General features: G+C 49.0%; 1 protein-coding gene across 4 annotated transcripts in view; it reads left to right on the forward strand.

The window, feature by feature from the left end:
* Positions 1-11,832, forward strand: part of P4ha2 (prolyl 4-hydroxylase subunit alpha 2) — a 30,657-nt gene extending 18,825 nt beyond the window's left edge. For 2 of the 4 annotated variants that reach the window (XM_040748647.1, XM_040748646.1), the window contains exons 9-16: positions 623-799; positions 5,445-5,515; positions 5,778-5,877; positions 6,584-6,637; positions 7,156-7,221; positions 9,286-9,354; positions 9,717-9,813; positions 11,335-11,832. In XM_040748647.1, the coding sequence (XP_040604581.1) occupies positions 623-799; positions 5,445-5,515; positions 5,778-5,877; positions 6,584-6,637; positions 7,156-7,221; positions 9,286-9,354; positions 9,717-9,813; positions 11,335-11,405 (705 nt within the window). In that variant the 3' untranslated portion in view covers positions 11,406-11,832. Of the gene's footprint in view, positions 1-622; positions 800-5,444; positions 5,516-5,777; positions 5,878-6,583; positions 6,638-7,047; positions 7,108-7,155; positions 7,222-9,285; positions 9,355-9,716; positions 9,814-11,334 lie in introns of all 4 variants that reach the window. The other 2 variants (XM_040748649.1, XM_040748648.1) reach the window with 2 other exon arrangements.
* The last annotated feature ends 850 nt before the right edge of the window (positions 11,833-12,682 follow it).

Consider the following 12,682-nt stretch of genomic DNA (forward strand, 5'->3'; position numbering starts at 1 on the left):
TCTCAGCGTCTTCTGAGACTGGCGGGTGGGTGTTCTCTGATGCAGAGGACAGGAGATTGTCTCCATGGATGCTCCAGGGGGAATTCCTGACCTCTGGGGCATTGCTGTGCTCCCCACTCACCCCAGTGTGCCTATCTATCATTTGATTCCTTAGTCTGAGGAAAATGATGGGTATAGATACGCATCAGGTCCCTAGGGAAGTCACAGTGTAAATGACAAAAAAGACCCAGTGGTAAAAAAGGTAACACTAGCTGGGGCTTGGTGTCTGTGCCCCTGGCTTTTGAGAGCCCTGGGTTCCACTGACCCTCATAGCTCAGTATGAGGGAGGTGCTCACCTTTCCTGTGCCCCCGATTGGCTTCCAATTGCTTCCAGTCTGGAAAGGCTTCTCCCCATCCAGTACTTCAGGCCTATTCAGATCTGTGTGAGCAGGGTCAGGAAGTGCCCTCTGCCACAGGAATTGTGGAGAGAAGGGGAGCTGCATGGTTTGTGTGAGGTCAATTCTTACTCTGGTTTTCTTCTGTGGTCAAAGCTGAGAACAGCCTTGGCCATGGAGGGTGAAACCAGTGTGTGCAAACAGCTGGGCTGGCGCTGAGAGTAACGACTCTGCTTTGTGCTCCCTAGACTCCCCAGAGGCAGAAGAAGCTTTTCTGTAGGTACCATCATGGTAACAGGGTGCCACAGCTCCTTATCGCCCCCTTCAAAGAGGAAGATGAGTGGGACAGCCCGCACATCGTCAGATACTATGATGTGATGTCGGATGAAGAAATCGAGAGGATCAAGGAAATCGCGAAGCCCAAAGTAGGTGTCTCTGGTCCTGCTGGAGCACTGAATGGGGTGGGTGCAGTCCCTCCTGCTGCCTCTGTGGGGCAGGCTGCCTGTGCACCAAAAGCTAGTGTGAGTACATCTTCATCGGCATGCTGTGGTCCTGGGCTGATGTTGTAGGTTTGTGACCTAATAGAGGAGAAAAGGTAGGAATGGAATGGACAGACAAGGGCACGATGCAGGTCATGTTGTGAGCAGGGCAGCTCAGTGACAAATGCCCTTTCACCAAGTTGAAGGGCTTGTGTATGGATTTTTAAATGAAATGCATAGTCCTGGAAAAGTAGGATCTCTGGAGCTCCTGATTAGGACTGCAGTGAGGGTGAGGAGTGCAGTGAGGGTGAGGAGTGCAGTGAGGGTGAGGAGTGCAGTGAGGGTGAGGACTGCAGTGAGGGTGAGGAGTGCAGTGAGGGTGAGGACTGCAGTGAGGGTGAGGAGTGCAGTGAGGGTGAGGACTGCAGTGAGGGTGAGGACTGCAGTGAGGGTGAGGACTGCAGTGAGGGTGAGGAGTGCAGTGAGGGTGAGGGCTGCAGTGAGGGGTGAGGACTGCAGTGAGGGGTGAGGACTGCAGTGAGGGTGAGGAGTGCAGTGAGGATGAGGGCTGCAGTGAGGGTGAGGAGTGCAGTGAGGGTGAGGACTGCAGTGAGGGTGAGGACTGCAGTGAGGGGTGAGGAGTGCAGTGAGGGTGAGGACTGCAGTGAGGGTGAGGAGTGCAGTGAGGGTGAGGAGTGCAGTGAGGGGTGAGGAGCTGCAGTGAGGGTGAGGGGTGAGGACTGCAGTGAGGGTGAGGAGTGCAGTGAGGATGAGGGCTGCAGTGAGGGTGAGGAGTGCAGTGAGGGGTGAGGACTGCAGTGAGGGTGAGGGGTGAGGAGTGCAGTGAGGGTGAGGGGTGAGGACTGCAGTGAGGGTGAGGAGTGCAGTGAGGATGAGGGCTGCAGTGAGGGTGAGGACTGCAGTGAGGGTGAGGGCTGCAGTGAGGGTGAGGGCTGCAGTGAGATGATAAAGACTGCAGTGAGGGTGGGGGCTGCAGTGAGATGATAAAGACTGCAGTGTACTGTTTGACTTGGAGGAGGATGTGCATCCATACAATTCCCTATCATCTTTACTTATTTCATGCTTAAATTTTCAGTTCAAATGTATTTCTTACTAAACTTATTTCATTGTTTTTTTGCTTGTTTGTTTGTTTGTAAACTTTCTTCTTGGGAGTATTTTAGCTAGTTACATTGTTATATCAGTTCACTATTATATGCTAAATTATTGGGTAGCAATTTTTTATGTTGGGTCTTATGTAGTTCAGGCTGACTTCAAACTATATATATATATATGTATGGAATATATATGGATGACCTCCTGCCTCCACCCCCTAGGAGCTAGAATGAGAGCTGTAAAGTATCCCTCCTGGTTTATGCAGTGCACCCAATCACACCCAGGGCCGCATATGTGCCAGCCCAGCACTCTTTTAGTTGAGCCACGTTTCTAGCCTAGTATGCGGAACTATTGATTTTTGGACTATATCTCCCAGGGGTAACTAGCATTTATTGGGCTTGTCGTGGCGGGACCTGCCTCCAACATTGTGTGTATGTGAAATGTTGCAGACTCCAGTTCCAGCTTCAGTTTCCCCTGAGGAAGCTCTGCTGTGTAGGTCAGAAGCAGTGGTGGAAGTTACTCCTTCTGGACTTTTTTGACTGATGTTCTTGGATTATCTTGACAGAATTATCATCTGTAAGCCAGGAAAATGTTTTATCCTTCCTAATAGCTATAGCTCCTTTGCCTTGACCATCTTATTGTGATGCCTGGAACTTCTAGAACATTTTAGCAGTGGACCTCCTTGTCTTGTTTCAGCGTATCATGGAAATCCAACTGCCATTTACTGTTACATATGTCATCGACTGTTGGTTTTTGTATATATGTCATGTTGGTACAATTATTCTTTGGTTTCTAACCCATAAATGATTTGGCCCCATTTAATCTCTTTTGAAGAGAACTATGGGCTGCCCTTGCCCTGGCTTTCTTCCATCACAGGTGACTGGAAGGGAGGAGTTAGCTGGTTCTTCTATTGCTTTGTTTGTAGCAGAATCAAAGTGACTAAGGTGTTCAGGAGCTTCCGCTCATGGAAGCTAAGATAGGCTCCTGTCGTGGCCCTGGAGCTCACCTTGGAACAGACTTGGTTTGAGGATTTAGCACACATTTGGAAACAGGGTCTGTTGCTGGTATCATGGATGTGGCCGAGGGTCAATCCAGGCAGTGTGTATTGAGCTCTCTTACCAGGACCCCTCATTTCACTTCCTTGGTCAGATCCAAAGTCCTCCAGAGAAGAAAACTTATTTTCCTGGTGATTTCCTCTAGTCAAAATCTCCAAAGAAACTCCCCAGTCCTGCCTTAGTCTGGGGCACTGAACATTTTTCTGTGTGCACGTGCATACATGAGTGGCAGGGATGGGGAAGGTGGCTGGCGTTGGGATAACTGGTCTTTGAACAGTAGCCATGTGACAAGTCATACACATTAGCCATCATGAGCTGACCCCTCCTTTCTGGAGGCCAGGACAGACAGATGCTATTCTGGCTTTGAAGTGGGGCCAGTGAGCTTAGCCTGGCTTGTGGGGAATGCCTGGCAGCTGTCTGTGAGTCCCCAGCCTGCTTTCAAAATAGCTCCGTCTGTCCCCAGGGCAGAGCACAGCTGCCCAAAGTCTTTTTTGGGCACCAGGCCAATGCTGAGACTCAGATGTTTGTACAGTCTAGTGGCAGTGGCTGTCATCAGGCAGGGATGGCCATCCACTAGGCTAAAAGGACCTGGGAAGCCATCTTTTCTGGGGATGCTGGCTGCCACATTCATATTAGAGTGTTATAAGGCAGTGATCAAATGGGTCCATTGACTTCCTGACCAGACTTCTCCATCCCTCTGTCACCTCCTATCCCAGGCCTCTGTCATCGTTTGCCCTAATCCTTGTTCCAACTTTCTGTTAGTCTTCTTCCCTGTCTGGTCTCGCCATAAGGTGGCACAATAGTCTTTACATTCCATTGTGAATGTCCCTCTCTCGCATACAGCCTTCCCCATTTCAAGTTGACCATAAGATGGCAGCAGACCCTGGTCTCTGCTCTCCTCCAGCCTCTTCTCGTCTCACGACATCATGTAGCCTCACCCTGTATCAGTGCCCTTTCGTCCCCGGGCCGTGGCACCAGTGCTCCTTACCTGCTGCTGTTAAGTACGTAGCACCTCCCCTGGACCAGAGGTTGCTCCTCAGTGGCAGGGTCCCGGGAAGCATCAAAGGTAAAGAAGATAGAACAGGTGGGCTCAGGAGGCCTCAAATAAGCGATGTCTCATGCCAAGCAAGCTTACTAAGTTCAGCCTTTTATATGCTGCTTCCAGGGAAGACATGAGACAGTGCCATTGAAAAGCTATCATGCAAGTCAGCAAACGCTAGTCAAGCAGTGTTGCACAAGGGGAACACAGGGCGTCTCAAGGGCAAGGGCGTCAGAGAGGAGCTCAGAGCCTTGGGACTGATAAGCACGGAGCTTGGTTCTGAGGACCCAAAGCTGCAGCTCCCTCAGGTCTTTACAGGCCATTACTGTATCTGCTAAGGATCAGACAAAGAACTGCGTTCCTTCTCCATACACCAGGGTCTCGGAGAAAGCCCAATCACCCAGGCTCTCAACAGTACCCAAGCTGCTGAAACCCTTTGGCTACACTCCCACAGGACATTTAAGCTCACCCATGCTTAATTACTGGTTTTCTATGGTCTCTACTTGACCAAGTTATATGAGGGAGGGGCCATGTCACCCAGCATAGCACCTGGCACACAGTAGACACCAGTCAGATTGGAAGTAAAATCAGCACTATTCTGTTTGGTCCATCTATACTTCTGCCTGAACATGTCTGTCCATACCAGACGCATATCATGTGAGCCCATTAGGACCATTGGCACAAGGAAGGTACCTGTACTCTTACTGTGGACAAGTATGTCCCTCCTGGCAGTACCATTAGCTTTTATATGGAGACTGGGGAGATGAGGTGGAGAAAAGGTGTGTGTGTGTGTGTGTGTGTGTGTGTGTGTGTGTGTGTATGTATGTGTGTGGGCTCCTGCATAGCAGTGCATGTACACCAGATTCCTGTTGTTTTCTCTGTTGACTCTGGGAGGACCCCAGGTGGCTGAAAACTGTCCTCCTTGCTGAGCAGCAGGAGCCCAGCAGGGCAGGAGGCACAGCAGACAGTGTTTGGATAGTTTCTTGGAAGAAGGATGGGAAAACTTGACCATGTCAAGAGAAGTCTCAGGTTGAGGCTCAGAGATGGCAGTCCAAGTGTGGTGTAGTTAAAGCCCAAGCCATGCTCAGGCAGTGCAGTGTGAGCCTGCCAGGAAAGGCCATGTTTGGGGATACCTGTATAGACCAAACAGAATTCATAGGCATAACAGTGCTGGCAGCACAGGGGTGGGTCGTGAACGAGGAGGTTGGGGCCAGGCCTCATAGCACAGAGGAAAGTGGAGACTGCACCGCAGCATCCCTGGACCTCGGCTAGAACCACTTTCTGCAGCTGTTTCCCCACTGTGTGGCTGGCCCATGTGGGCTCAGTGTTCTCTGGGAAAACACCCAAATACAAAAAGGATAACTCTGTCTTCGCTTTCTTTTAGCTCGCACGAGCCACTGTTCGTGATCCCAAGACAGGTGTCCTCACTGTTGCCAGCTACAGAGTTTCCAAAAGGTGAGCAGAGGTAGCAGTGGGGTGGGGTGGGGTGGGGTGAGGTGGGGTGGGGGGCAGCCACTTAAGGCCAACTCTGGAGCTTCCCAACAAAGGTGCAAAAGAGCGCTGATGCAGGCTTATCCTACTTGCTGCACCTCCTCTCTCTGCAGCATTTACCCCGTGTTGCCCATTAGTGCTGGCCCTGACTGGGAAGGGGTCCTGGGACTTGATCTCAGCCTGCCCATCGCCCATGCCTTTCACCTTTGCTCTCTTCTCTGCTCAGCTCCTGGCTAGAGGAGGATGATGACCCTGTTGTGGCCCGAGTCAACCGTCGGATGCAGCACATCACAGGGCTGACAGTGAAGACTGCAGAACTATTGCAGGTATGCTGGTCCCTCGGGCCAGAGGAGTTGGGTGGGGTTCTGTTGGCCAGGTGGTCTCCCAAGGTTCCCAGGCTGTCTGAGAATGCTCGCCTATTCCGTTAGCTGCTCTTCTATCAGAGGATTTGAAAGAAGCCAATTGATGGAGGAGAGGCCTGCTTTGGCTCACAGTTTCAGTCCATCATGGCAGGGAGGCGTGGCAACAGGAGCTTGCAGCACAGCCTATTCACGTTTGCTGGATCAGAAACCAGAGGGCTTGGGCGGCCAGAACTAATAGCAGATAAAACCTTCATGGCCCACACTCTCTAATTATGCTAACTAGGTCCCAAAGATTCCACCCTCCAAAAACAGTACCACCATCTCGGGTGCGAATATGTACTCGTGTGAGCCTTGAGCTCACATTCCCACCATCCACGCAAAAAGCTGAGTGTGCTAACCATTTTACCGCCATCCAGCACTGCGGAGAGCATCCGAGGCTTGCTGGGTGACAGGTTCGTTGTCTCAAGGGAATAAGGTAGAGTGTGATGGAGCAGGACAGACAGCACCCTTCTCTGGCCTCTGCACAGATGAGTGCACACACCACCAACACATATACCACACACATCTACTACACATACACAAAAGCTGGGAGTTGTCTTCAGGCCTAGGAGAGTTGGGCTACTGTGGGGCTATTACTGCTGGCAAATTCAATGCTGTGATCTCTCCCCAGGTTGCAAACTACGGAATGGGAGGACAGTACGAACCACACTTTGACTTCTCTAGGGTAAGGTCCCAGTCACGAGTATTTTTGGAGGGCTGTGTCCTGGCTGGTTTGAGAAGGATGGAGCTTCTAGAAGCATTTCAGCTCTCATGTCCCCCCTCTTCCACCTACCACCTCGACAGGCAAAAACTCTGTTGTTGGTGAAACAGATCCCGGTGGAGCCTGGTTGTTTCCTGTTGACGTAGGGAATGTTTGGCCCAATAATAAGGCAAAAGATCTCTCTAGAGCGCTGTGAAAACTTTTCTGACCGCCTTCCCCCTGTGTTCTTGCTGGGGTTCCCTTTGCAGCCTTGTCCCATGCCCCTGCTATTCTACAGAAGGCTCACTTACCATGTCCTGACCCCTTTGGTCCTAGTCCTCTGGGTGGCGGGTAAGTTAGTTGCAAACTTAGATAAAAGTTGTTGTCTGTTGCAGCGACCTTTTGACAGCGGCCTCAAAACGGAGGGGAATAGGTTAGCGACGTTTCTTAACTATGTAAGTACTGGGCTGGGCCCATTCGTTCACTCTCACTTAATTTTATAGAGCGATGAGCAAGATGCTTTCAAGCGTTTAGGGACTGGGAATCGTGTGGCCACATTCCTAAACTACGTGAGTATGATGCGTGTGCCTGATGGGCCCTGCGGAGACCCTGGGGCCGGAGAGCTCCTGTACATCCCACCCCATCAGGACTTAGAGCATCAGCTGCTGCATAGTGGTTCCTCGGTGCCCTTCTTGGCTAGACTGTAGAGTTGGCTTTTGTTCCCGTCTGTGTGCTTGCCCTTCTGAAACCTCCTAACTCTTTCCCACTACCACACAACATTTTTTAAGCTGTGGTAAAATATACATAATACAAAAATTACTATCATAACAATTTTCTGTGTGCTTCAGTGATTATTTATTAAATCCATCCCCAGTGTGAACCATTTACCATCTGTTCCCTTAACTCTTCTCACCTCATAAAACGGAAACTCCATTTATATTGGACATTAATTCCAGAGTCCCTTTCTCACCGCCACCCTGCTGAGACACATAACCTCATCAAAGTGCAGGCCTGGAGTATCTGTCTGTCCTTCTTGCTGGCTGATTCCCTTAGCTCCTATCTTTAACATGTGTCTGTTGTGGCGTGTTCTGCTTCCATTTTGATGGATGAGCTTTGGGAATAAGAGCCACGGTGGGCTCTGTCCCAGGGACAGAATGTAGAGGTGGCCAGGAAGCACTTTTAGATGGAAACTGCCTCTGTTTCCTCAGAGGCTGGGTAGCCAGTTTCCCTCCTGCTGCCCCCCCCCATCCATAGGCTGTTACCCGTCCCCACTGCGATAGCCTACTCTAAGGATGCATAGTCAAGGAACTTAGAAACTCAGCTTGGTTTTATTCCTCCTTAACTTTTAATTATCCTGGAGACTGATTTGCACATACACTGCTGAATGGGGTCCTGTGTGGTCTCCATTGTGACATGGGAGACTCACTTGAAGCATGGGAGAGATTGTTATTTGGTTACCATGGAGACAAACACCAAAGACATGGGGTTCAGTAAGGCCTCATTTAGGAAATAGCATGTCAGTTGAGACTTGAAAATTAAATGGAAATTTGTAGAACATGCTTTGGCAAAGAAGTTGTGTGGGGGCCTGGAAGGGACAAGGTTTGGAATGTCAGGAGACAGGCAAAGGCCAGTGTTTCTGGAGAGAGAGGTGAGTGAGACTGACTGACTTGGAGAGCCACTGGGTTTGAATGCCAGCACTGGGGAAGTCACTGGGTTTTTTCATCTTCCTCATCATGAGCCTGCTGAGTATCCCTCCCTTCAGTCAGGCTGTGTTGTATTGGCAAACATCTTAGCTATAGTTCTGATTACCCTATAGGCCATTTTTACTATAGCATAGACAAACAAAACACTTCAAGTAAGAGTGCAATTTAGTTTCAGAGAAAGCCGGGCAGAGTAGCATTCTGGGAAGGTGGAGGTCAGATTAGAGCAGCTAGAGCCAGAAAAATGGGCAGCCAGGAAAGACTGTACTCCTGAGGTTGGAAGCCACAGGGAGCTCCTATTCGCACTCTGCATAGCGCTGAGCACAGGGGCTTAGGCAAGGCCCAGGCTGTGGGTGAGTATTCAAGATGGTGTCAAGATAGGCATTTTCTTCTTTCTTTTCTTTTCTTTTTTTTTTGATATGTATTTATATGTATGAGAGTTTGCCTGCATATGTGTATGCATACATATTGTAAGTACCACATGCATGCATAGTGCCCACAGAGGCCAGAAGAGGGCTTTGGATCCCCTGGAACTGGAGTTACAGGTGGTTGTAAGGCTCCCGATGAGTGCTGGGAACTGAACCTGGGTTGTGTGTAACAGCAAGTGCTCCTAACTACCAAGCCATCTAGCCTAAGCTAGTCATTTTCTAAATAGACGCAGGTTGTTCCTAGTCAAGGACAACCTGAATGTGGGTCTCCTGGGGGCTTTAGCTTTTGAACCTCCAGGCATAGAGCCTTTCTTGATGAACAGTACAGATTAAGCTGCATGTGGGAAGCTTATCTTGGCTGAAGCTAGCCATAGAGCAGATCCCCCAGGCAGGGCAATACTCATGCTTGGTATAGGGTGATGTGCACACCTTGTCATGTCCTCGAGGCTTTGTTGCTCTACTGTCCTTGGGGAGAGGGGCCAAGCTCTTTGCTTTATGTTCCCAGATGAGTGACGTAGAAGCTGGAGGTGCCACTGTCTTCCCTGACTTGGGAGCTGCAATTTGGCCCAAGAAGGTAAGTTGCTTCTTCAGGGTCACACGTTGAAGCAGGAATCAGAACTGGTGTATGTCCCCCAGTGCCATTGACTGTCTGCTTGGCTGTCAATGTGAATGATGTGCCTTAGTTCCTTCCCATCTTCACTCTGGACTGTGGTCCTAACTTGTACCCGGGGAGAAGGGATGGGGAGGGAAGACCTTCAAGGCAGGTGGGGTTCTGAACTTCCTTCCATTTGAGGGATAGGCACTTTTGAGCCCTGCCCCCCCAAACACAGGAAAGGAGGGACATTTCTGCCTTAGGGTTGGATGTTTCTAGATTCTTGGAGCAGGTCCTTGTGACTGAGCTTTAGGATGTGCTCTGACAGCTCATCTCTTTCCCAGGGCACAGCTGTATTCTGGTACAACCTTCTGCGGAGCGGGGAAGGTGACTATCGAACGAGACATGCGGCCTGCCCTGTGCTTGTGGGCTGCAAGTGGGGTGAGTAGCTTGAGGGGTAGGGTTGATGGGACCCTCAGCCTTAGATGCAGAGGTGGAAACAACTGCTAACTGCTGTCAGTTCTACATTGCAAGAGGTTGTCTTGGCTGCTTGTACCACCCAGGCAGAGCTGCCACAGCTGGTTGTCAATGCTCAGAGATGCCTAGAGAGCCAAGAAAGCCTGGCCTACATGAGTGCCATAAGTAGAGGGGTCCTTCCAGGGAAGTGGGCTCTGGCAAGGGTTTGAGTGGAGCATAGAGAGAGCTGGAAGCAGAGAGGAGAGAGGGTGTCTGTCTGAGGCAAGCAAGATACTTGTGGTACAATTAGTCTCTTAGGTGACAGGGTGGGGGCACTGGATGTCCTTGTCACTTGAAGAAGGGGTGGCCTGAAATGAGAATGGAGGCAGGGACAGACCACAGAGGATGAACTGGTGCCTCGCCCTGGAAGCAGCTGTGGAGAGCTAGGAAAGGCCTAGACTATGACAGGAAGTGATCACATGCATTTATAACCCTTGGAGTTTGGGAGATTAACAGTGATCGGCTCACAGAGAAGGTAAACAAATGAAAACAAGGTAGTTGCTGATCTGAGAGGAGAAATTATAGGGTAGGTCTAATTTACTAGATGTCAAAAGTGTAGCACTAACACAATACATGTAAGCACTGCATGCTTAATTTCAGCTAAAGTTTATCATTCTACTATATGTGCTGTTCATCAAGTCTTCTAGACTGTTTGTTTAGTTAAGCTCAGGTACTTTTAAATGTGTGTGTGTGTGTGAGCTTGTGTGGGTGCATACATGCCGTGTCTCATATGTGAAGGTCAGAGGACAATCTGAAAGAATCAGTGCTCTCCTCCCACTTTGTGGGCTCTGGAGGTTAAGCTTAGGTTGTTGAGCTCATGACGTGAGCCGTGTCATCTGCCCTGCATTACTTTTTTATTCCTTATGGGAGAGTCCATGCTTGGGGAACATAGTCATGGTGCATGCCTGTGACATGCAGTACCGATACCAGTGCTTCAGCAAGGGTGCCCACAGCACTAAAATTATGCTTTGCAGCTCATGGGGCCTGCAGCTAATGGCCACGCCCTGCACAGTGCCGACAGGTTCCCCATTCCTCTCCTCTCGGTTTCTACTTGTCACTGTCCCAGCTTCTTAGAGTGACCTCTGACTTTGAGGACTTTCTGCATCCAGCCCACTTGGAGTGAATGGCAGTCATGTGGTATACCCGCCTTCCTTCCAGAATAACTTCTGTTCTGCTTCCTTTTCTGTGTCAGTACTGCTTCCCTAACATCATGAGATATCCTTTGGCTCTGTTCCCATGGCAACCTACATACTCACTGGTAGACTTTTGTACTGTTAGCTACGTGCCCATGTATTTTCAGCGGTGCCTGAGTGGCTTGAGGCCTGAGCTGTGTTACTCTGGAGTCTTCCCCACAGAGCGCAGGGCAGTGGTCATCATGGGGGAAACATTAATTTTGACTGCTGAACTGATAGGTTGGCTCATCACATATTTGCTTTCTGTTCACAGTCTCCAATAAGTGGTTCCATGAACGAGGACAAGAGTTCTTGAGGCCTTGTGGAACGACAGAAGTTGATTGATGTCCTTTTCTGCTCTGCCCCTTCCTGGCCCCACAGCCCAAGTCATATTCAAGTTCAGTGTGTGACAGATTCCTTTTTATGATCCAGCTCCTATCAGGCAGGTCATTGGAGGAGCCAGTGTTTGTCTGAATTTGAGAGTGTGTGTCCTGGGCCGAGTCTTGGGTGACCTGGGCCCAGACTCTGGCCAGCCTATGCCTGCTCTGGCCCCAAGAGTAGCATTGGTATGGCTGCTGAAGAACCAGACTGTGTAGCACCTAGCTCGGTGCCTTCGTACCTCAGATGTTTCAGGTGGGAGATGCTTCAGTGAAACCAAAGTTCTCATGCTGTGTTTACAAGTGTTTTTATGACATTTCTATTTGTTGTGGGTGGCTTTAACCAAAATAAAATAAATAAATAAAATATCCCTGCCAGAAGCCTTAAATACCCATATTTTGGAGTGTTTTGGGTTTGTTGTTGTGTTGTTTAATTTTGTTTGGGGCTGGCTAAGTTCAAAATGCCTGCCACACAAACATGGATCTGAATTCTGATTCCCAGCATTACATAAAATTCACCAGCAAGAAGGAAAGGCAGGCAAGGAAGAGCCAAGTGATGTATTGCAGCATGTTATACCCACACTCCCCAGGGCTAAATGAAAGTTCTTACCTGACCACCCTCCAGTGTCTGGAAAGTGACTGCTGAACTTTACCAAAACAAGGGCGACAGTCCTTTAAAATTCCTGCTTCGTAGAAGAGTCTGCCAGATATTCTAGGCCTATAAGCCTGAAGATTGGATGCCCCAACAGTGCAGAGGAACCTTGGGTAAACTGTCCATGCAGCTAGATGTCTGTCATTTCTGTAGGTTTAGAAAGTGGCTTGCACTGCACTTTTATGTTCACTCAGGTAATATATCTCTCTGGGGTCTTTGATGGAGTTGAAGACTAGATAGTAATAGTTGCAGTTATTCTTACTTATGATAGAAGGTAAATTAGGTACAAAACTTTGGACTTACCAAGATTGGATAAGTAATGGAGTATTTTCTTCGAAATTGCAAAAATATAACAGACCGGATATTGTAAATGCAATCCTTACTTGGTAATTATTCTTGTTGTATATAGTCTTACATTAAAGTTAAAACCCTTTCTTACATAGACAAAAAGGGAGAAATATGGAATATTAACTAGGCAAAGATATATTACATTTGTTTATGCTGCAGAATATTACTTTAACTGTGGAAAGGTGTGCTGCTTTTGTTTATGCTGCATTTGTTTAATGATGTGAGTATATGTGTTTAATTATGAA

This window comes from Mesocricetus auratus, unplaced genomic scaffold (genome assembly GCF_017639785.1).
Source record: "Mesocricetus auratus isolate SY011 unplaced genomic scaffold, BCM_Maur_2.0 Super-Scaffold_100007, whole genome shotgun sequence".
NCBI classification, from domain to species: domain Eukaryota; kingdom Metazoa; phylum Chordata; class Mammalia; order Rodentia; family Cricetidae; genus Mesocricetus; species Mesocricetus auratus.